At 40.5% G+C, this 23,413-nt stretch overlaps 2 protein-coding genes across 8 annotated transcripts in view; one reads left to right on the top strand and one right to left on the bottom strand.

Moving 5' to 3' along the window:
• Positions 1-23,413, bottom strand: part of AKAP7 (A-kinase anchoring protein 7) — a 92,446-nt gene that overhangs the window by 52,216 nt on the left and 16,817 nt on the right. For 6 of the 7 annotated variants that reach the window (XR_012775267.1, XM_075498745.1, XM_075498751.1 and 3 more), the window contains exon 6: positions 11,345-11,457. Coding sequence is in view for 6 of the 7 variants with exons in the window: in XM_075498745.1 (XP_075354860.1) it covers positions 11,345-11,457 (113 nt within the window). In the remaining variant the exon portion in view is untranslated. Of the gene's footprint in view, positions 1-11,344; positions 11,458-22,535; positions 22,891-23,413 lie in introns of those variants that run through there. The other variant, XM_075498749.1, reaches the window with a different exon arrangement.
• On the top strand, positions 4,398-6,833 carry MSH5 (mutS homolog 5). The gene has a single exon (XM_075497346.1). The coding sequence runs from the start codon at positions 4,398-4,400 to the stop codon at positions 6,831-6,833; it is 2,436 nt and encodes an 811-aa protein (XP_075353461.1).

Genomic DNA, 23,413 nt, shown 5'->3' with positions numbered 1-23,413 from the left:
TTCTGTTTTAGTTAAGCACTGTCTGCTACAGAACTTAAACAAGGAAATGAAAGTGTCATTACACCTCCTTTCTACCCCTCACTCTTCAGTCCTGTAGGAAATAAATCAACATACACAATGCTACAACTGCTTTAACTTCCAATGATTTGCAACAGTCTTCATGGAACATGTAACTGGAAATTATTCTTGCTGTTATCACTGGGCATGCTACTACAAGGAAGAATCTCAAATGTTTGTCAAGGGCAGTTTTCTGGGTCTTTAAAATCACCAAGCAGGAAAATGTGGTTGTATTTAACAAGCAGTAGGCTTGTTAAATACACACAATCTCAGCAAATCTAAAAAACTTAGAGTAATTTATAATATCAGTATCATTATGTAGTTTTGCACATACGAAGTGGAACATAAATCTTCTATTAGGCTGTTTTCAGCAAACCTCATTTCAGTAGTTATTTTAAAAGTTTAAGGCTCCTCATTCCATCATATTTTCATATTTCTCTGTAGAAAGTCAATATTTTCTCCTTCAATCTACCTCAGAATAATGCTGTTTGCTTTTTAAAAATCGTTACTATATGCTAAGGGATGTTGGGAGTGACCACTACCTCCAGCAGCTCCAACCCAGGGCTCCCTGCTGCCTGGCTGCTGGAGCGCAGCCCGGTGCCCCGGGGACCCAGGGTCTCTGATGGATGTACCTGCTGCTTTCACGTCCCAGAGACACATAAACATGCTCAGAGCACATGGACACAGCCAGCTACGCAGGCTGCCATAGACAAGGCGCTGCCTTCAGCAGCACCCACGTATATGGCTCACATGAGACACAAGTGTGGACAGCCCCCAGCAGAGACAGAAGGTCACTAGTGCAGGCGTGCATGTGACTCTCTCCAGGTTCACATTTGTGCATCCCCCAAGAACCGTCACGGTCCCTCTGTCTGCCCAGCACCCCTGCCCAGATCTCAGGCCGCTTTACCCACCCCACAGGTCCCCCACTTGCTGGCTGGTCCAGCTTGAGCTTTGGTAGTGAACCCGCACCCCTCACACACACCTGGTTTGGGGAAGATACAGACATTTGCCCCCAGCAGCCAGCACCCAGCGCACCGGCTTGCTCAGACAAGTGCACCCCCCAGCCCCACTTTACACAGGACTGGCCCCTTTTACACCCCATTCTGTCCACTCCTCCTTTGTTCCTCCCCATCCCTTCCCCTGCACATTCCCCATCCATTTGCACAGTCCCACCACCCCCCCCAACACCCTGGACCCTCAGCTTTACATCCCCAACAGCTGCAGAGTCCCGACTTGCCTGAGGTTTCTTGATAGCCCATCAATTAGCGTGACCGACGAGGTTTGTTTCTTGGTTTTGTCTTTTATGTTTGACAGGTTCGTGTCTCTGTATATTTTGTTTATGACTTCCCCCTTTCCCTTACCATCCCATTTGACAAGGTCCTCGACCAGAAAATCCTACTGAAATAAACATCCCCACACTCCACATGCCCTTATCAGTCCAGCTCTGGCTCTCGCTACTGCCTCCCTTATCCTATGTTGGTCAGGTTTCTGTTGTTTAGGGCTTCCTCCTTTTCTTATTATCCCCTTCTGCACTGAAAAGGTCCTTCACCAGACACCCTAAAGGGGAAAGACACTGTCTCCTTCCTCACACCCTTACACTATATCTGTTCATCTGAGCATCACACTCACGCACTTCTTGTGATGCTTCATTTACAATGACTTATATGCAAGACGCCCGAGTGTTGGTATGTCTACTGAGCTTTTACTCAGGTACAAAATTATTGACTTCAGAAGCACTTTGCTTGAGTAAGTACCTGCACATCTGGTTCTCCGAAGTCTACAATTTAGAGACTTTTGGTCCCCTGAAGTCTAACTTAGTGAAGCTCAGAAGTGTCTTTCCATTTCCTTAACCTCTGAAACGATGACATCTAGTGGTGCATGCTTTTCATTTCGGGTACACGACCTCCTTGGAAGTCTTACATTTATTCCAGTCTCACTGTCATTATTTAAAATTTGATATTCTATGGCTAGATTAGTCCTTATGTACTAACGTTATTTTGAAATTAAATCATCATTCTTTGCTTTTTGGCTGACAGTTCTTTGAAATACATTTAGACATGAATCAGTAGTAAAAAAAGACCTTTTCAGCCAGGAGAACACTTGTCAAAATGTGAAGCCTTGAGTACTCATGGAACAAAATGAGGAAAAGATCAAAACCACCACTTCATGCTCCAATAAAAAAATAGCATTTACAAGAGGTTGGGATGTTGCTTGTCAAAGAGATTGTTAAGGTGTGAAGCAAATGTTGAATACTCAGGAACTGAGTTATGCTTGTGATGCACTACTGAAAGATATTTGGAAAAGCAGCCATGGGAAAACTATGATATTTTTAGTAACTTGGAGCAATTTCTGGAGCACTGTTTGTAATGAGACGTGAAAGGATGAAACAACGCAGGTGCATGGGAAGGTCATGGTTCATTTCTTAATTGAAAGGGTCTGGAGCAGCAGAGATGAAAGAGAGTTGTTACCACATGGGAAAGTTATAGATGCTGATAATGGAGATATGCTATAATTGGGGGAGGGTGAGAAACAAGAGTACTTGAGAGGCCATTTTGAAGCATTTGGTGCTGGAAGGGGAGGAAGACACCTGCCTCTTGAGGAAGCACTGTAATGCATGGATGCCCGTAAAGGGACATGGCTGTGTAACATGGGCCTGGAGAGACGTTGCATGTGGAGCTCTTGCAAGACTGGCAGGGCACCAAGGAGACAGCATTTGGTAGCCCTGTCATGTCTGTTAACTCTCTGCCTGTGCCTCCTCTGTATGCAGGCAGGGAAGGTACAGCCTGCTGTCCCCAGACTGCAGTTAAACCCTCCGGCTGCATGGAGTCCCCATGGCTGCTGTCAGCAGGTGACCAAGCAGCATTTGCCCCTTCGTGGGACCACGGGCAGGAAGGCTCAAGTGGTGACAGGCTGCAAAAGCAAGGCACAGCTGCAAAGCAAGGCGCCCAACACCCTCCCGCAAGCAACATCAGTCTCCATGTACCAGACCCCACAGCCAAAATGCCCAACTCCCAGCACCACATGTCCAGCTCTCCAAAGGCAAGGGCTGCATATGAAGATTCATTTACAGTTGCTCGAAGTAGCTCGTTAAGTGAGCTGCAGAAGCTGCAACGGGTGAAAGAGGCGAGCAGTGGGGAGCCAGGCAGCGGGCAGGGACGGCCATGAGTCCCGCTGGAGCACTCGCAGGCACTGCAGAGGCAGGTCATGGAGATCCTACGTGGGAGCGGATGCTTGGCATCCTTAGCCCGCCTGCTGCTCAGGGGGCTTCTTCCAACCGCCTCCTCTCCCTCCCCCTCAGCGCGGGGCTCCGAGGAGGCCGGGGAGGGATGTAGCGAGCCTCTCCCGAGGACGGGGCAGGGGCTGGCGGGAGGAGCTTGAGTCCCGAGGAGAGGGGTGCTCCCACTCAGCCGGGAGGCCGCAAGGGAGGTTGAGGGTCCATTCCTCGCCTGACGGCAGGGACTTGCTGCCGGGAGAGGGCTGCTGTGGGCCGCCGGCGGCGGGGGGCGACCGGCGGCTAACGGCCGCGCGGCAGGGGCGGGGGCGGGATGGCGGCCGCGGCCTGGCTGGGGAGCCGGGGCTCAGCGCCACACTGCGGCGCCTTCCTGACAGGACGCGGCGGCGGGGAGGCCTGAGCGCGGGGAGCGCCGAGCACCGGCCCGGAGAGGGAGGGGAAGGGGGTCAAGATAAAACTTTTGGGCTGCAAGGAGACGCAGCAGCCGAGACGAGCTGCCCGTCTGGGGTGAGGAGGGTGAGTAGAGGGGGGGGGAGATGTGCGAGAGGGTTGGAAGTGGGGTTGCTGACAGCGACCACGGACTCTGTAGGGGAAACTGTTTGGTATGGTTGATCCCCGCAGCAGTACATTATGTACTTGTATAGAAACTGGTACTATGTGATGGTGCTGCATAAATAGCGGGGTAGGACCCTGAAACGATGACCAGTTTATGTGGCTGCATTGTTGTGAGGAGCTGTGGTCGCTGCACCTGGGTGTCCCATACCTCTGAGGGAGGATGATTTTGTACATGTGCAGGTACATTACTGTGTTTATGGGTATTTCAGCATGCATATATACTTACTAAAATAAAGGACACAAAGAAAAACCATAAAACTATTCCAGCATTGCTGGTAGTTGGCTCAGTCACACCTTGCTTGGAGGCAAGATGGTGGCTGTAGTTACTGGCTGCATCTTTTCACTTGAACAGGTAACATATGTCTTTAATTCCTGGTAGCATCTTAGTTTCTCCAGGGTTACAATAATGGGTGTTAACCTGCTGTTGTCAATTACAGTTACTTCTCAGGACTTTTTGGATGAGTTGTGAATAAAAATATCTTTCTCCAACAGAATGAGTGCCACATCAGCCATGAATTGTGCCTTGCCACCACCCCTTGGGCCGGAACAAGAGGACCAAGAGTGCTCTGAGACACACATGTCTGTTTTGTGGTATGCAGGGCAGCTTGCAATTACTTATTATGATACAGAAGATTGCTCAGTCTACTTCATGCCTGACACACCTGATAATGAAGACCTCAATCTACTGCATAAAGTGATTGGGGAAGTTAATCCTCAATGCATAGTGACCAGTGCAAAACAGGACCAGAATATTGCCAAATTCCTGACCAACCTAACAGCTACTGCTGGTGATAAAGATATAGGAAAACCAGAAATTGTCCTGTTTCCTAACATAGATTTTGGCCTAGAAGTCAGCAAGCAACGGATCCTATCTAGGCAATTTCCATTTATCCCATCTCATATGACTGCAACAGAGAAAATTCTCTACTTGTCCTCGATCATCCCTTTTGAGAGCCCACTTATGATACGAGCCCTAGGGGGACTCCTTAAGTTCCTAGACAGGAGAAGGGTTGGAGTTGAGCTCGAAGAAAGCAGTATTGCAGTTCCTATTTTGGCCTTTAAAAAGTTTGTGCTGTCAGATATTGTGAATATGGACCAAGACACTTACTGTGTCCTGCAGATATTTAAAAGTGATATCCATCCTTCTGTGTACAAGCTGTCCAGTGGATTAAAAGAAGGATTCAGTTTATACGGAATTTTAAACCGTTGCAGGTGCAAATGGGGAGAAAAGCTGCTGAGGCTGTGGCTCACACGACCTACTCGGAACTTAACAGAGCTGAACAAACGGCTAGATGTTATCCACTTCTTCCTGCTGGCCCAGAACCATGAAACAGTCCTCACTCTTCAAGGTTGCCTCAAGAATATTAAAAATGTGCCTCTTATTCTAAAGAGAATGACTTTTTCCCACACAAAAGTTAGTGACTGGCAAGCACTCTATAAGACAGCGTACAGTGCAGTGTGCCTTAGAGACACATGTCGTTCTCTGCCCAAGACCATTGAACTCTTTCAGACTATTTCGCGTGTCTTCACTGATGATCTGCACTACATTGCTAGTCTAATCAGCAAAGTGGTGGACTTTGAAGGCAGCATCTCAGAGAACCGCTTCACTGTTAGACCCAATGTGGACCCCACCATTGATGAGAAGAAACGAAAGCTGATGGGACTGTCAGACTTCCTTACAGAAGTGGCACGAAAAGAATTGGAGACCTTGGACAATCATATTCCCTCCTGTTGTGTGATCTACATTCCTTTGATTGGGTTCCTTCTCTCCATTCCACGGCTACCAACTATGGTGGACAAGAGTGACTTCGAAATTGAAGGCTTGGACTTCATGTTCTTGTCAGAGGATAAACTGCACTATAGAAGTGCTAGGACTAAGGAGCTAGACAGCCTGCTGGGCGACTTGCACTGTGAGATCAGAGACCAGGAAACACTTATTATGCACCAGCTGCAGACAAAGATCTTGGAGAAGTCTGAAGTACTTAACAGCGTGATTGAGTACACTGCACACCTAGATGTGCTACTGGCTTTGGCAGTGATGGCCCGGGAGAATGCCTACTGCCGGCCACGCTTTACTCACCGCCATGGCTTCCACATCAAGGATGGAAGACATCCACTCATGGAACTATGTGCAAAGACTTTTGTGGCCAATCCTGTGAACAGTGGTGAGGCTACCAAACGAATAAAGATCATCACAGGGCCCAACTCATCTGGAAAGAGCGTCTACTTAAAGCAAGTAGGTCTTATAGTATTCATGGCTCTAATTGGCAGTTATGTCCCTGCAGCAGAGGCAGAGATTGGAGTAATTGATGGGATTTATACAAGAATCCACAGCAGGGAATCAGTTTCTGTAGGGCTCTCCACTTTCATGATTGATCTTAATCAGGTTGCCAAGGCAGTAAACAATGCCACAGAGAGGTCCTTGGTACTTATTGATGAGTTTGGTAAAGGGACCAACACACTGGACGGCCTGTCCCTTCTGGCTGCAGTCCTGAGGTACTGGATCAGTCAAGGAACACAGTGTCCGCAGGTCTTTGTCTCCACTAATTTTCACAGTTTAATGCATCTAGAACTCCTGCCTGACACACCTCTTCTGGAGTACCTGACCATGGAGACCCACCAAGATGGAGAGGAGTTGATATTTTTCTATCAGATCAAACAGGGCATGTCCACTGTTAGTCATGCTGCCAACATTGCTACATTAGCAGGAATGCCAGCCAAAATTATTGAAAGAGGAGTGGAAGTGTCAGAATTGATTCGCAATGGAAAAGCTATCAAACGTATTGATCATCCTTCAAAAGGAGATCGGATGGAAAAATGCAAGTCTGTTGTGGAAAAGTTTCTTCGCCTAGACCTTGATGATCCCCATGTGGACTTAGAAGAGTTCATGCATAAAGAGGTGCTGCCTTCTGCAACCTCAGTCCTGTAACAGGGGTATGTGGAAAAGCATAGATTATGTGGTATCTACCATATTCAGTAGCAGAGTTTAGTAATTTAAAGAATGATCACTATGACTAATACCTCACACTACATTTAGCTTGTAACAAACTGTCTATAGTTATGTCCTTTCTTCTTCTTCTTGTTTAAAACAAGTACTGTAGTTACATATCTCTGCAATATGGTGTATGATATGAAAGCAGGAAGACCGAAAGAAGAGAATTCAAGAACCTCTTCCAGTTATTGGGTCACCTGGTTTGTGCATTTTCTGCCCCTGTTGTTAGATCTTCAGATTAAAAAAATACTGTAGAAAAAGCACAAAACATTTCTGCTGGTCTCATAAGACTGTGAAAGCAAAGTGCTTATTCTTTTGTATTGTGCCAACGTGATCGTTTCAGCCATTTTAGGATCAGCATCAAAGATTCCAAATAAGTATGTGCCTCAGACTCCCATATCAGCAAGCAACAGTTGACACAATACAAACCACTGATGTAGAGGCTGATAAATGGAAATACAGAGGGACTTAATGAGCTCTGCAGCTTTTCTTATACCAGCATTTCTGTCCAAAATGCCAGAGATCCCAGGAGTTATTATAAAAAGAATTCTGGAGGTCAGAATCAGCGGGGACTGATAAACAGGGGAAGTGCTTTGGTTTTACTGAGAATCATTCTCTTCTCATAAGGTTCTATATGGTACGACTATGTATCTATGCCATATGGGTATAAATAAAAGCAAAATTACAAATCTAGGAAACTGAAAACTATACTAGGGATGTAAGACAGAAATTCATGTTTTATATTCTATTTTGGAGTATTGAGTACAACTTAACATTAAAGGAATAATACCAGAAGGGGAGGATTCCCTTTCACTTCTCTTGTCATGCAGACGATCTTCACTGAACACAGTATTTGATGTATGCATATGCAACAAAAATTCATTAACAGATTAATGAAGCAGGAGACATGATATGTAAGTACTATAGAAGTAATAACCTTTCCTGCAATGAGATAAGTGCCTGAGATTCCTTATGTAAATAAGACAGAAGAGACATTAGATAGCTTATTGTCTGACTGCCAAAACTTGCTGTAATTGCTTACAGTATGGCTAATAAAAGACATCAGCAGATATACTACGTCTCTCTTCAGCTATATTTGATTTCAAGAAGCCAAAAATATTAATGTCACATAAATTGAGAGAAAATTTACATGAGAAAAAAGTAATTACCTTCATAATTATCAGTATTAAACATCTTATCTGGTATGTCTACCTGAACATAGCAAAAAGATGAATGTGAGTGCACATCAAAAAGATCTGAATTTGGAGACACTGCTTTGGGTTTGATTGAGTGTGGAATTTTCTCCTTTATGATGAAGGAAGTATTAGTAGTAGTATTACAAAATAAGTTCCTTATGTTATCTCTATATGAAAATAGGATAGTGGCAGAAGTTTAACATAATTTACATTAAAAAATACAAAAATAAATTACTGAATCATACAGTTACTGCTGTTTCCAGTGCAATCATAATAATACTGTCTGCAAAATAATATCTAGCATCTTGATGATGTTACCATTGGAGTTGAACGTTAACAGTGAATCAGGCCTTGTACAACACTTGGAAGTGTTGTAAATACAAATGGATTTTTCTCACTAATATATTCTCTTTTACTAATTATACATATAGCATTCTAAAGATATACTGTACAGAAGAATATAATATATTAAATATTCATAAATTATATTTTTGGCTTTTTTTCTTGTCAGCCACTGTCTAGGCTAAGGATATACTCCTTACTAATTAAGCAGATGCCATCAGAGCAATTTAGCTGTCAGTCATCTTTTAGTTATGAAATCCATTTCACAGTATTTGCAGTTCTGGCAGCACTAGGTATCAGAGGATCTCCAGATGTCATACAGCATTTATCAAGGGTGCCTCACAACAGGCCCTGAAATAAACAGCAGTCTGGACGAATGAAAAGCAGAGGGGTTGTGACTGACCTGTGGCAACATAGCAGGCTAGGGAGGGAAGCAGGAACAGAAATGTTATCTTCAAGTGCAAAACTCCCGTTGGTTCTTTCATTGTGTTTCATTAGGTTCTTTGTATAGAAGATAATGATACTAACCCAAGATTCTTATCATTCAAACAATCAATTGTGGAAATAGGTAAACATGCGCAAGTAAATTATATCCCTTTATCTCCTTCCACCAGGACACCTAGAGGCACACTGTACCTCCTTAGTTTGGGTAAGTTTTCAGTGGCACATTTGATCTCAGAATTGTCCAGCTAACCACGAAGAATGAGTTGCTCCCACTTCTGAGTAGGTAATTAAGTTCTTTAACCTGAGAAGCTGAAGGGGGTACATTAACCCAGATAGCTCTTTTCTAACCCACTTTATCTCACATTTTTATCCTTTATTAATGTCTGTTTCCAAGTTTTTTGCATTTGCCATTTTTAGCTTAATGCTGTGCCCTCAACGTGAAAAGCTGATTTCTTGAGATCTTTATTAATTTTGAATTCTCAAACTCTTTGTTCTGTAAATATCAGCAACAATTTGGGAAAGTTAAAATCTTTTCAGAATATATGCATTTCAAAAATGCCTGTAGCTATAATAAGCCTTCAAAAACAGATTTTTTCTTTTTTTCCCCCAAAAGATAATTTTGGTGGAATTTAGATGTCACAAGGAGAGTGGCTTACCAGAGTATCGCTTCAAATAAGGAAACTTACATATAAAAAAATATAATGATAAAGCTATAGCTGTGAACTATACTCAACTACTTTAGTTCTATTTGCTCTTTTATATGCTTTCTCATGTAATCTTCATCCACTGCCCCTTTCTTGTTTTTCATACTGTTGTATGATCTGAAAATGCAATTAAATATTATATTAAAACCTACTACTATTCTTTTTATGTTTCATGTTTTTATTTATTGTTTTCAGTAAATGCATAAAACTATCTCACTAAATACACACACACAATGAAACAAAAAATGATAGTAAAGACCGATGCTTATGCCTGACAGTGGATTGACAGAGAAAATTCCTGATAAAATAATTTACAGATTTTTAATACATAGTATCTTTCTATACAGTGTATCTTCAGAATATCATCTACATTATCCAGCATTATGGAGGACTAAGGAAGATGATTTGGAATTACATTGACCTGGTTCTCTCAGCAGCAATGAATATCAGAACACATAAAGTATGCATCCTGGCTAATAGTTCATGCAAGGTGGATAAATGTAAACAAAACAAATGACCAGCCAAAAAGCAACCAAAAAACAGATGGCAAAAACCCCACCCTGACTGTCTCAGATGTTTTAACCAAACAGTTAAATTACTGAACAGCTGATATTCTAGAAGAGCGGTAGATTTTTAAAATGAGTGTTTTAAAAAACAACTGTTAATACAAGCAAAAGCTTATGTGAGCTTACAAATTTAATAGCTATAATATACCACCTACAACCTGTGGACAAGTCTTTAACTCTGTTTCAGAGCTAGTATGTGTGCCCTTGAAGTTTCTTGATGTATCTCAAATCTCACTGCCTTCTTTCAACTGATATGACAATACTACTTAATTAAAATGTGCACCTTCAGCATTTTTAGAGTTATTTCTAATGAAATGTTAAAGTATTTTTCTTTAATGCTTACTATTAAGGAAAAAAATCAACTTAAAATATTTGTATGATGTACTTTAATTCTTATTTTAAAAAATATTTTTTTCTGAAAATTACTTTCCTGGTCAATGTTAAAGGATCACGTAAAACATTCTATACAATGTCAGCAAAAAAATTTTATGGAGATATACCTTATGTTAAATAATACAATATGACTGTTAAATTAGTATGAAGTAAAAAACTAGATATACTAGTATTGCTTCTATATATTTATAGTTATAAATAGTTATAACTATCAGTTATACCTATAATCATCAGTTATAACCTACTTCTGTGTATTTGTGTATTTCATCAAAAAAGCTAAGAAATAGGCAAGTAACTGCCTGCAAGACAGAATATAGAAGATGTGTTTCATCCCTACTCTGAAATTCACCAAAGCATATTCAATAGAGGGAACTGACAGTCTGCATATTATGCATAATCCAAATATAAATTCCACTGTTGATATGTTTATTTTCTCCTATACAGTAACAAAACAAAACTATCCAAACAAACAGCATGCATACAATCTACACCCTAATAATAATGCTGTGATTTTGAACAAGTACTTTCATCCTTTGGTCTTGCATAGTTTCACAAAAGAAAATAGACCACGATATTACTGTACTGAGAATATCAAGAGTGGAAACTTAAAGTACAGTACAGGACTACTGTTTATATGGTAGATGTAGTCATTACTTTTTCTAAAAAAATCAGTATTTTCAAGTCTTACCTCTTGAGCTGGTTACAAAGTAGAAAGTAGGATGCTATAGCATAAGCAACTCCTTTGTTTGTCTCCAAATTAAACTTTCTAGATTGCTGCTGGGCTATGTGAAATGTGAGCTCACCTGCTTACGTAGCTGTGTTGATTTTGACAACTTCATGAAGGTCAGATGTGGTTTAAAAGCTCTTTCTTCTCCTGCCAAGATGCCCTTTTCTTGAAATATCTTTTTCATAGTCTCTGAGCAGGGAGAAAAGTGTAGAGGTACAAAGATATTACATGATAGAATGATTAAAAAGGTGCTTTCTACTGTAATATGAGTCTCAGCTGCTCCACATGGAAAAAACAAGATGATGAGTACTAAAAGACAGAGAGATTCCTAGTTAACTTCAAAGGTACCTATTATTTCATGTGAAAATAGTCTTATATTTGCAGTTAATATGGGTCACAAATTTGGCTTTACTAAAATAATGGCAATTAGAAAGCTGTCCATACTGTCTGCTGTTGCTATCAAAATAGGAACTTGACATTAGAACTGTTCAGGAGTTACTCTCACTGGAAGAGTTTTGGAAACTTCAGGAAAACTCTGAGTATGTAACAGAATTGTCTCTCTTCAAGAACACTATCCTGTGGTGAGTTCTATTATCTGTATTTGGGTAACCTCCCACTCAGACCAAAGGAAATCTGACACTGAAAGCTGTAAATTCTGGCACTGGATTTACATGGCAGAATTAGAGAACATATCAGGTATGCTGATGATTTTTGTTTGTTTTTTTAAGCTTCACTGTTGCCTTCCAAGCCAACTTCCTGTTTTTAATGTACACTTTTATCTGTCTACAGCCCATGTCAAAGCAACTCTACTACACTGACCTAGTTTACTATTTCCCAACTCACCTGCCCAATGTAATGTTTCATTTCTTGGAAATAAATTTCAGTATAACTTTTGAATTATGTTCCATATTTCTTTTAGCTGAAATACTTTAAATGAAAAGTTTCTGTTATAATTTTGAAAAAAAGTTTAGATAAAATTGATAAAACCTGTGGCAAAAATAATACCAGTAAGTAGAATATTACTGAAAAACAGAAAAACTGCAATATCTTTTTTTTTGCCTTTGCAAAAACAACTTCCAATTTTTCATTAGCTGTAGGTCCAGCTGACTCATGCTATCCTTGAACTAAAATCAAAACAGGGGGAAAAAATAATATCAATCCTATCTCATGAATTTAATGAACCCTTACCATAACGATGTATTTGCATTTAAGTGTATTATTTTTTGAGATGATAGCTCAGCTGTAACAGAAAGATCCAGTGCTTTATTCTCCCACCTGGAAGAAAATGCATTACACTGGGAAGCAAACAGCACAGCCAGCTGAAAAAAAATAGGGAAGGCCCAAGGAAGAGGAATATAGGCATATAAAGCTGGCTAGCATAAGTCTGCCAGTTCACGCTCCTCTAACGTGTCATTCCAGAAACCTTACTCTTACTGTTTTTTGTTTTCTATTGTAACTATTTAAGTGAGCTACTTTAAAATCACACTTAAGTTTGTGCATTACTTTCCAACAGAAAAGTTCTAGAAGAAGCTCAGAATATTCACTTGGGACCTGGAGATCAAAATTCACTTCTCTTTCTCTGCTGCATATGATTTATAACCTTAGGCTCCACAGTCTATGCAACTAAAGTTGGGATTTTGAAAGAAGCCAAGGAAATCAAATACCCAAATGCCATCTCTTAAACAGGCCCACTTGAAAATTCTCTTTCAACCTTCACTCCCCACTTATAAGATGCTGATGCATTTTACAAAAAAGAATTGCCCACCTTTTATTCAAACTCACAGGATGCTGAAAGGATAACTGGATTAAAACTTGTGAAGCATTTACACAATGGTAATAGGGGTCATATTACTATGACAGATGTTGAAAATAACCTACCAGAATGGTTGAGCTGGGAAGGGACCTCTGGAGGTCATCTGGTCCAACCTCCCTACTCAGGCAGGGCCACCTAGAGCTGGTCGCCCAGAACTATGTCTGGATGAGTTTTGCATGCCTCCAAGGAGGGAGACTCCACAACCTCTCTGGGCAACCTGTGCCAGTGCTCAGTCACCCTTACAGTAAAAGAGTGTTTCCTGATGTTCAGAGGGACCCTCCTGTGTTTCAGTTCGTGCCCATTGTCTCTCTCTCCTCCCCTGACCCATGTATGTATATATGTATATACAAGCATAACTGCTATATAGATCTATGTATCTAGATCTACAGACCTACTATATATCTACAGCTATGTATCTATACACAAGTACAGCTTACCTACTTGTATTATTTTAAATTGTGTCTGCGGGAAACATTCCTAAATTTACACTGAACCCCCACTAAGCTATTGTGCAGCTGTGCACACAAATGCTGCTGAACAACAGATTAACATATCAAAACCGAAGACTACAAATAAATGTTTGCTGCTTCTTCAAACTGAGATATGGAAGTTCAAATTAAGTCATTTAGTTATGGTGTGCATGTATTTCCATGCATTCCATGTATTTCCAACAGCCTGTTTATTTTATGATGTTAGTAAGCTAATAAAATGTTACATTTATTTGAAACTGAAATTATCTGTTACAAAGCCATTTTCTGGTTCCTTCGTTTGGTTCTCTGAACTGCATCATTTGGGGACTCATTGACTTTGATTTTCCAGCAAAGGATTAGTCTTACCAAAACCAGGTTTACGCTACTCTGTGATATTCTGACTCAGTGTTGTGGACTGTAGTCTTTTTTCTCCCCTAAAAGCTCAAGTCTTTCTGCCATCATGTCTTATGCCAAGCAGTGTCATACCTCCCGCTCTGCAATTAAAATCTGTGCTGGTGAAGATTTGCACCTCTAAGGGTGTCCCCCTAACTGCACTAAGAGCTTAGTGTCAGACCAGTGGTTTGCCAACGTGCATCTGATCACAGGATTTTAAGCCCAATGTTTTCAACAGGGTAGCCTCGTCATAGGGCACTATAAACGTGTGTTACAGTGGGACAGTAGGGCACCTACACTTTACACTGCTGAGCAGCAACCACATAGCCTGCGTGTCTCCATTTTGTGCTGAAGAGCTTTGTTCAATATCTGCTTCTATTTATCTTTCTAAATTCATCTTTTTTTCATACCTGGCAATTCTAATCAAGAAAAAACATAATGAAAAACTGGGCCAGAGAAAAGAAAGCATAACTTCAGAGAGAGATTGCAGTTTTAAATTGAATAGATTTACGTGTGTGTATCCACACATGTTCTCATGGTGATCAGACTTCTCACAGTTATGTCATGGCATAGACTGTGATTAAACATCACAGGCTCAAGAGATTGGCCACATTTGCTGGTACTACAGATAGCCCCAGTTTTGCAGTATTTGACACTTAGGGAAAGCGTGACATTTTACTGGTTAAGGTGACTTACAAACATAATTAGCACAATGTTTCCTTCTTCAAAGATAATGAAAATAGAAAGAAATCTGAGTAGATGGAGGGGAAAAAAAAGAAACAAAGGGAAATGTTTTTCTGAGAGCACAGGAAGGTTAAAAGATAATGTAATGCTATTAATATCGATGCAGCTCTTTGAAGAAGTGGCCACAAGAAGGGTTTTAAAAGAAATGGGGAAGGAAGCACGGATGCTGTGGGCAAGAGAAAGTTCCAGGCTTATGGGACAGCATGGAAGTGGATTTAAAGACTGAGCAAGTACATGAAGGTTAAAGTTTATGATGAGGATTGCCTGAACTGAGAAATTAGAGGCCAGTGACAAGAATGGTAGACAGACAATGCCCATGGGTCTTAACAAATGAGGATCTGCCATCTTTCCCCCAGACATCAACATTACTAGCTAGACTGAAAAATCAAACAAGATCTGTGTTTTCCCTTATTAGAATCACAGAATCGCAGAATGGTTTGGGTTGGAAGGGACCTTTAAAGGCCATCTAGTCCAACCCCCCTGCAATGAGCAGGGACATCTGCAACTAGATCAGGTTGCTCAGAGCCCCAACCTGACCTTGAATGTTTCCAGGGATGGGGCATCTACCACCTCTCTGGGCACCTGTTCCAGTGCTTCACCACCCTCATTGTAAAAAATTTCTTCCTTATATGTAGCCTGAGTCTACCCTCTTTTCATTTAAAACCATTACCCCTTCTCCTATCACAACAGGCCCTGCTAAAAAGTTTGTCCCCGTCTTTCTTACAAGCCCCCTTTAAGTACTGAAAGGCCGCAATAAGGTGTCCCTGGAGCCTTCTCTTCTCCAGGCTGAACAACCCCAACTCTCTCAGCCTTTCCTCACAGGAGAGGCATTCCATCCCTCTGATAATTTTTGCGGCCAAAAAACGTCAGCCAGTCTCAGGCTGACCAATGTTTGCAGCTTCAAAGTATACCCTGGAAAAGTTAAGGCTATTTTTACAAGCTCAATGACTTCCTGGAACAAATTTTTGGACAGCTTTCAGACCGTCTTTCATGCAATTTGTAGTACTCTGCAATACCATGTTGTACCTTACTTTTATAATGTCAGAATTACTGAATGTCATCTGCCTCTCTTACACTGGATGTAGCTGAATCCGTTAGACACCTGTTTCCCCATAATTAAACTTGAAATGTGATATATGAAACTTACTCACAACTGCCATATACTGGAAAGGCTCAAAAATTCAACAGCTAGATCAATACAGAATGATTCATTAAAAAATTGCACATGGATCCATATTCCGTAATGCAAATGGCCATCTTCTTTTCCAAGATTTCATTAGATAGAGAAAACTACTACATATGTACATTTTCTTCCAGTCTATTAATTTCTGCTTGTCTCTAAACCACGTTTCCTCAATTAAAAGGTTTAGAATTTAGAAACAGTATTCTGTCTCTTTATTGAAAAAGTTTTTACTTTACACTTGGAGCTGAAGAAAAGCTAAGCATAGATAACTTACAATTATAACAATCATGTTAAGTCATGTTAAAATTTGTAAGTTCTTAGTTGTTTTTTAAGAGTATTCTGTTGGCTATCAGTTAGCAGAAGCCTAGGTTTTACAAAGAAGCTCTTCTGGTCATCCTTCCTTTCCTAATAGCACCGAGCTTAATGCACTCACAAAGCCTTACAAGACCCAGTTTCCAAGCCACTGAAGAACTCGAAACCATCTATTTCAGATACTAATATTTATCACAACCGCAACTGTATGTCACCAGAGGTCAGCACCACAAATTTAAAAAAAATATTTTAGATATCATTATGCTTGGAATACATAATCAAAGGCTGCATTGAGCACCAAACTCTCTACCATCCTACCATTAAGACCATTATCAATGATAGTATCAGCCTGAGGACTGTCCCTGGCTGCCACCTGACAAAAACTACTGACTCCTGAACACCTCAGCAATCCCTAATCTGTGATGAAAAAAAATGGTGGCTAAACCAGGGTCAGTCACTACCTCATGTGCTGGTGATTTTTATCTCCAGGACATAAGAAAAGAAAAGCCTTTGCTTCTCATGTCTCCATATGAAGAGTGGCTATTTTTTCTCCCCGTCAGTACTAGTGTTTCTCTGCAAATAGTCAGCTTTACACTGTGCCAAAAGGTAAACAAGAGTCAAGCCAATTTCCCAATGGCTCTTCCACTGCTACTTGGGTATGTATTACTTTGGCTTTTCTACAGTGAGTTGTCACTGTACCATACCACGATCATGTATCAGTGAGCTATATGGTTACTGCAAACAGTATCAGCAGTATGCGCAGGTTGTTCTGTTTCTCTCCATCGCCATACACATACATAGAAGAAAGATGTGCTCATTCATAAAGAAGGATCCAAGAAGCAGTGGTACCAAGCAACCTCCACTTTGTCCACAGATGCCAATATATGAGGTAAGCCTTACAAGACAAACAATGATAATGTGAAGGCTCGAAGTGCTAGACTGAAACAGAAACTTAGGTAGGACTTCTTGATGGAACTCAGTTCTTTTACTGGCTTTAATCTGTTCCAATACTTCCTAAAAGTTTGTCACGATAACAAAAAGAAGTGGGTGAGAGTACCTTCTTTTAAACCACAAAAACCATATCTTATTGCTTCATTTTAATGAGGTATTTATCAGAGTAATTGTTATTCAGTGTTTGGCAGCACAATATGAAGAGGAATGTAAATGAAAATCTAAAAGCATTTGCTGTCCTTGCTTTCAGAGAACCATACTTTACATTTTTAGCATTAAGGAACAAATGCGGAGATCACTAATAGGTGTTTTAGAGGAACGAAGGCAATGAACGTAGTGAACAGCACACCCAGTTTCATTAAATAATATAGCAGTGCTCAGTGGCCTTTAACCAGATCATCGTATGTGTTCTGTACAGAGGGATGTTAACAATTAAAAGCATCTCAAACAATCAAGGAGAAATTAAGTGGCAGATTCAGAGCCAGGCATGCACATGGCTAGTTTGTTTTATATATTTCACATACACAGACACAGTGAGAATAAAAACCGTAATAAACATCAAGGTGCAAAGATAAAATACTATGACAAACTGAAGTATTTCAATCTCCCTACTAATTGAATAAATTCCTTGCAACAATTTAAAGCTTTGCTTCCAGTCCCTTCTTACTACACAACAGCAAATTAGAGATTACCTGGTCTGTAAATGTCAAAATCCTCCTGTAAGATTTACTTTCTCCTTGCCTTACAAACAGATCCTCTACTTATTCCTGCTACCCCGACTTCCTTTCTATAAAACCCTTATTCTTCGCCTTGTATCTGCCCTCTCTGTACCTTGCTGAAAATGCCATTATACAGTCAAATCACATTTTTCTTAGCAAATCAAAAAGATTTTTTCCATTCTTTCTGACTCCTTCCACACAGTTGATCAAAATTTTAAGACCCTGCATGAAGAGTAGCAGAGTCAAAGGGCAGGAGAGGCACTGCAATACAGTGCTCCAAAGCCAGGCCCCTGTCCCAGCCTATTGCTCTTGCATATCTACTTTAGCCTCTTCTACTTGTCACGTGGCACACAAAAAAGGTGAGCTAAGAGATGTGGCAATAGCACAGCATTTAATATTCCCATGCAATAAATACTGAGCTCCAGAGCAAACTGTATTTAATAACTATTACCTGCTAGAAGCACAAACTCGTAAAACTAACTGGTGTTATCCTAGGCCTTAATAGTAACTGCTTATTTTCACTAAAATGTTTGCCCGTTGTCAGCATTTGGCTAGTCAAGGGGCCTAAACCGAAGAAAACTGTCACGTAGCGCAAAGCTGAACTAAAAAAGGTTGCATGCAGGAAACTACATAGTATCAAATGACGTGAACAACTCTCAGGTCTATTGGAATCAGTCGTTGATGTAAGTACTATCAGCAAGTAGGTGTCTTGGCTCTTGTAATGAAATCAACAAAAAAATTGTTGGATTTTTTTTCTGCTGGTTATATTAATCACACAATACAGCATATATATATATTTGCTGCCACAGATAATTATATTCTTGAGACTGCAGAACACTGCCACTTTCAACTTTAGAGCATGCTTATCCTTGCTGTGGATGAGCCAAGTTCCTACAATCCCAGTAAAGTTCTGCTACGCACATTAGTAGGAACTATAACTAATGGCACATGGACTAGAAGAAAATCTAACATGTCACAGCAGTACATTTTCAATGCAACTGTTACAGATTTGGACTAGCAGCTTTTTGTTCACTTTGCACAAATCAGTTGTTTTAATGGAAAGTTATACCAGTTTTGAGTTCTCAATTTTTCCACCATGTGAAATGACTTAAGAATAACTGACAAGAGGCAAAATTCATTTATCTTAGCTCCAGCCATCTGGAACTAAAGTGAACTAAATTAACTCAAACTATTTCTCTAGGCTCTCTGAAGTCAGGGCACTGTAACTCACCCTAAAATAGATGCTAAATGTGTGGTTTCATAATCTTTAAAGAAGCTCATAAACCACCATCCTTGCCAAAACAGACTGTTCCTCTCCAGCCCCATGCCTGCCACTGCTCCTATCTTTTGTGCCAACAGTCATGTAGCTATACAGTAAACAGCACTGGCAAACTGAATAGGTTAAAAATTAGCTGGCAAAGGTAAAAACGTTAATTTAACCACAGCTGAATTTACCATGTGGCTGCACAAATCCCCAGCACAACAAGAGGGGATGGACTGCTTTGGTACGGTGGCAATGCCATCTTATGCTTGAGTAAAGCTGTAATGTACCTAGAGAAGATGATGGGCAGTATGACTCGCCTTCCATTTCTCTCTCTCTAGTACAGACTGTTAGGAAAATCAGTTTAGTGAGATTAGGCTAAATGTCATTTTTAGAAAACTGAAGTTAAAGGAAATGACTAGTTACGTGTACTACATGTCTGTCTAGTGCAGTCCTAGCTGTATTAAAATATTTAACCCAACAAATCAACATTTCTTAAAAAACAAAGGATCAAAAGCAAATGAAATAGTTATCTGCATAAACAGAAGAGTAACTTTTTTGTTCATGAAATACAAGCTCCCTCTGATGGTCAAACCATCCATAAAACCAAAATCTGCAAATCCCACAGGTAAAAAACAGGATTCACTTATTCACTTTTATCAGGTTCAAATAGCATTTACAATATAATTATCAAAATGAAAATCAAAGCCAAACAATTCATTACCTTTTCCAAATTCACTTAGTACTTCAAATATTCTGTAGTGTCGCAAAGCACATGAAATGAAGAGTTTTTTTAAAATCACTGTAAGTGTATACATCACTTAGCTCAGGATTTCTAAAAAGACTTGGACAAAGAGTGATTAAAATACTCCTCAAATTTCTGTCATAACAGTTTAATACTATTCCTGGTAGATAATTATATGATGCTAATGTCTTTAATGGATTGTTGGGAAATAACTAGCAAATCACAACAAACAGAAGATCCATATTAGCTCTGCTTTTCCTCAACTTTTGTCTCTGGCAAATTTACATTTACATTGGCATTAGCAGACATGCGCTTACTGTTACAATGCTGTACCACATTCAGACGTTACTGGTATCAAACAAATTTCCATATAATTTATGGAAATAAATGGGTTCTTACAAGAAGCTAATTTAACTTCATATATTTTCTATTGTTTGTGTTATCAATATTTCTCCTTCAACATCCATGTAGAACACAAAATAACACATGAAGTCAAAATTCACCTTAGAGCATAGCAGAAACCAAACATAATCTTGAAATAGCAAAACACTAATTCTGTAATAACCTAAACTCAGGTCCTGCCAAAAATCAAACCAGCTACAGAAGTGATCTCTCTTTACTGTTCCATGGACAGCAACAGAATGATTAACATCCTGCAGGGAATACTGCCTTTTTTTTTTTCCTGCCAGCTTCACTTTCAAAAACGCAGTTTTCTAGGGACACAAGTTGTATCAAAGGCAAGCTGTACTAGGCGCCAGAATAAATTTGTGACAATTAATTTCTGTCAAACATATATAACCTCACAGCACTATATATGAAGAGCTGATAGCAATCTTCACACAGATCCTGACAATAGCACCCCAGCAGAAAAGAGTTTCCAATATTTTCTCTTGCAGCTGTGTCTCTAAAATTGTGTATTCAGGATACTATCCAGAGCAGGAACGAAGCATAATTTTGACATACGGCCTGTTTTGAATTAATATATGAAATGTGTTACAGAAAATAAACTCAACAGCACATTTCTGCTAACATGATTCTTTACATTAGAAGGGATATGTATTGTATCAAGTACAGCCCAGAAAGTAGTATGTGGTCTTTTCCCCAAAATGCAACACCTTCAGTAGGAGGTTTGGCCCTTAGAGGTCTGCTAATGCTTTGTAAAAACTGCATGCAAACTACACTGCATTGCAATTAACTCTGTAAGCGTACTCTTACATTAAAGGAATTATACATGTGATATGCTTGGGGGAAGGGGGGAGAATCCTAATGACTCTCTTGTTTACCTCATCAGTTCTGAAGAGCACATGGATTCTTTTGTTTAATATTTTTTCACATTCCAAATTGCACTGCCCTGAAGGACATCTGTGTAATAAGAAATTATCTATTTTTATCAGGTTACTTTCATTAAATTCTTTGCAACTTAACCTAATGAAGACATACATAGAAACTATTTACTGTATTCATGTTCTTCCTACTCATACCTGGCCTTTCCACTAATTTAATATGTAACCAAGCTAACTTTTGAAACACACTTGTATAATCTTCAGTGTTACATAATTAGACCTAAAAACTTTTTTTCTGGCACAAGCATCAATACAAAAACTGAATTTGCTTTCATGAATTATAGGTTACTTATTATGAAATTATATTAGCACTTCCAAGAAGGCACAAAAAATACTCTGAAATCTGCAGCAATTCAGAAGTTACGGTTATGACAGTCACTAAGAAATGTTAAAATAACATATCCTGAAGTCATACCCATTAAACACTTTCAGTCATTTTACCATTTTCTTCTGGTAATGTTCAGCTCCCTACCCTGTTTCAGAACTAGATCCAGATGAAACAAACATCATTGTATAAGTCTAGAGACTGAACCACAGGCCTAAGGCCAAGAAGTGATCCATTCAGTTGGCAAAAGTAAGCACTGAAATAAGAAACATTTTTACTAAACAGCAGTGTTAAGTGAAAATAATAATATACAGCTGTAGTTCTAATATAAGCAAAGAATGCTCACCAGTGAGTATCAGTAGTTATGCTTTACAAAGAAAACATAGGTTTGCTTGTTTGCTAAATTTGACTGTACTGTTTGTCTACTAGGAAGGACTGTCAAACTGAAAAACAAAGGTCAAAATCTGATCTCATCTTTCACTGGTCTAATTCTGATTAAAATCTGGTTCACTAGTCTAAGATGTTGTGGTGGGTTGACCCTGGCTGGACACCAGGTGCCCACCAAAGCCGCTCTATCACTCCCCTTCCTCAGCTGGACAGGGAAGAGAAAATATAACGAAAGGCTCATGGGTCGAGATAAGCACAGGGGAAGATCACTCACCAATTACCATCACGGGCAAAACAGACTCGACTTGGGGAAAATTAATTTAATTTATTGCCAATCATATCAGAGTCAGATAATGAGAAATAAAACCAAATCTTAAAACACCTTCCCCCCACTCCTCCTTTATTCCCAGGCTCAACTTCACTCCCAAATTCTCTACCTCCTCCCCTCAAGCAGCACAGGGGGACAGGGAATGGGGGTTGCAGTCAGTTCATCACACGTTGTCTCTGCTGCTCCTTCCTCCTCAGGGAGAGGACTCCTCACACTCTTCCCCTGCTCCAGCATGGGATCCCTCCCATAGGAGACAGTCCTCCATGAACGTCTCCAACGTGAGGCCTTCCCTACCACAGGGTGCAGTCCTTCAGGAACAGACTGCTCCAGCATGGGTCCTTTCCACAGGGTCACAAGTCCTGCCAGCAAACCTGCTCCAGCGTGGGCTCCTCTCTCCACGGGTCCACAGGTCCTGCCAGGAGCCTCCAGCGTGGGCTTCCCACAGGGCCACAGCCTCCTTCGGGCACATCCACCTGCTCTGGCGTGGGGTCCTCCACGGGCTGCAGGAGGATATCTGCTCCACCTTAACTGCCATGGGCTGCAGTGGGACAGCCTGCTGCGTCGTGGTCTTGACCATGGACTGCAGGGGAATCTCTGCATGGGCACCTGGATCACCTCCTCCCCCGCCGTCTTCACTGACCTGGGTGTCTGCAGAGTTGTTTCTCTCACATATTCTCACTCCTCTCTCTGGCTGCTGTTTTTGCACAGCATTTTTTTCCCCTTCTTAAATACGTTATCCAGAGGCACTACCACCATCGCGGATTGGCTCGGCCTTGGCCAGTGGCGGGTCTGTCTTGGGGCTGGCTGGCATTGGCTCTATCAGACACAGGGGAAGCTTCTAGCAGCTTCTCACAGAAGCCACCCCTGTAGCCTCCCCGCTACCAAAGCCTTGCCACAAAAAACCCAATACAGATGTATAGAAAATCACTCATAACAAATTCCTTTATTTCCTGTAGTTAAAAGGTATTTGGCTCTCCATGTCTAGCAACTTCAATTATTTTGGAGTTCTTAATTAACTAGAAAATTCTCAAAATCAAAAGTTACTGTCACTAACAGAAACCATTCATCTCCTTTCACAAGAGGTATTGAAAGGGAACACAGTTTATCAATTATCTCACTGTTTCTAAAACAGCATACATACAATATTCTGTCATCGTTAAAAGAAATCTAA

This window comes from Mycteria americana, chromosome 3, assembly GCF_035582795.1.
Source record: "Mycteria americana isolate JAX WOST 10 ecotype Jacksonville Zoo and Gardens chromosome 3, USCA_MyAme_1.0, whole genome shotgun sequence".
NCBI classification, from domain to species: Eukaryota; Metazoa; Chordata; class Aves; order Ciconiiformes; family Ciconiidae; genus Mycteria; species Mycteria americana.
This window is presented reverse-complemented; position numbering and strand designations above follow the sequence as displayed.

Coding starts and splice junctions, on each gene's coding strand:
- MSH5 (XM_075497346.1), top strand. CDS start 4,398: ATGAGTGCCACATCAGCCATGAATTGTGCCTTGCCACCACCCCTTGGG.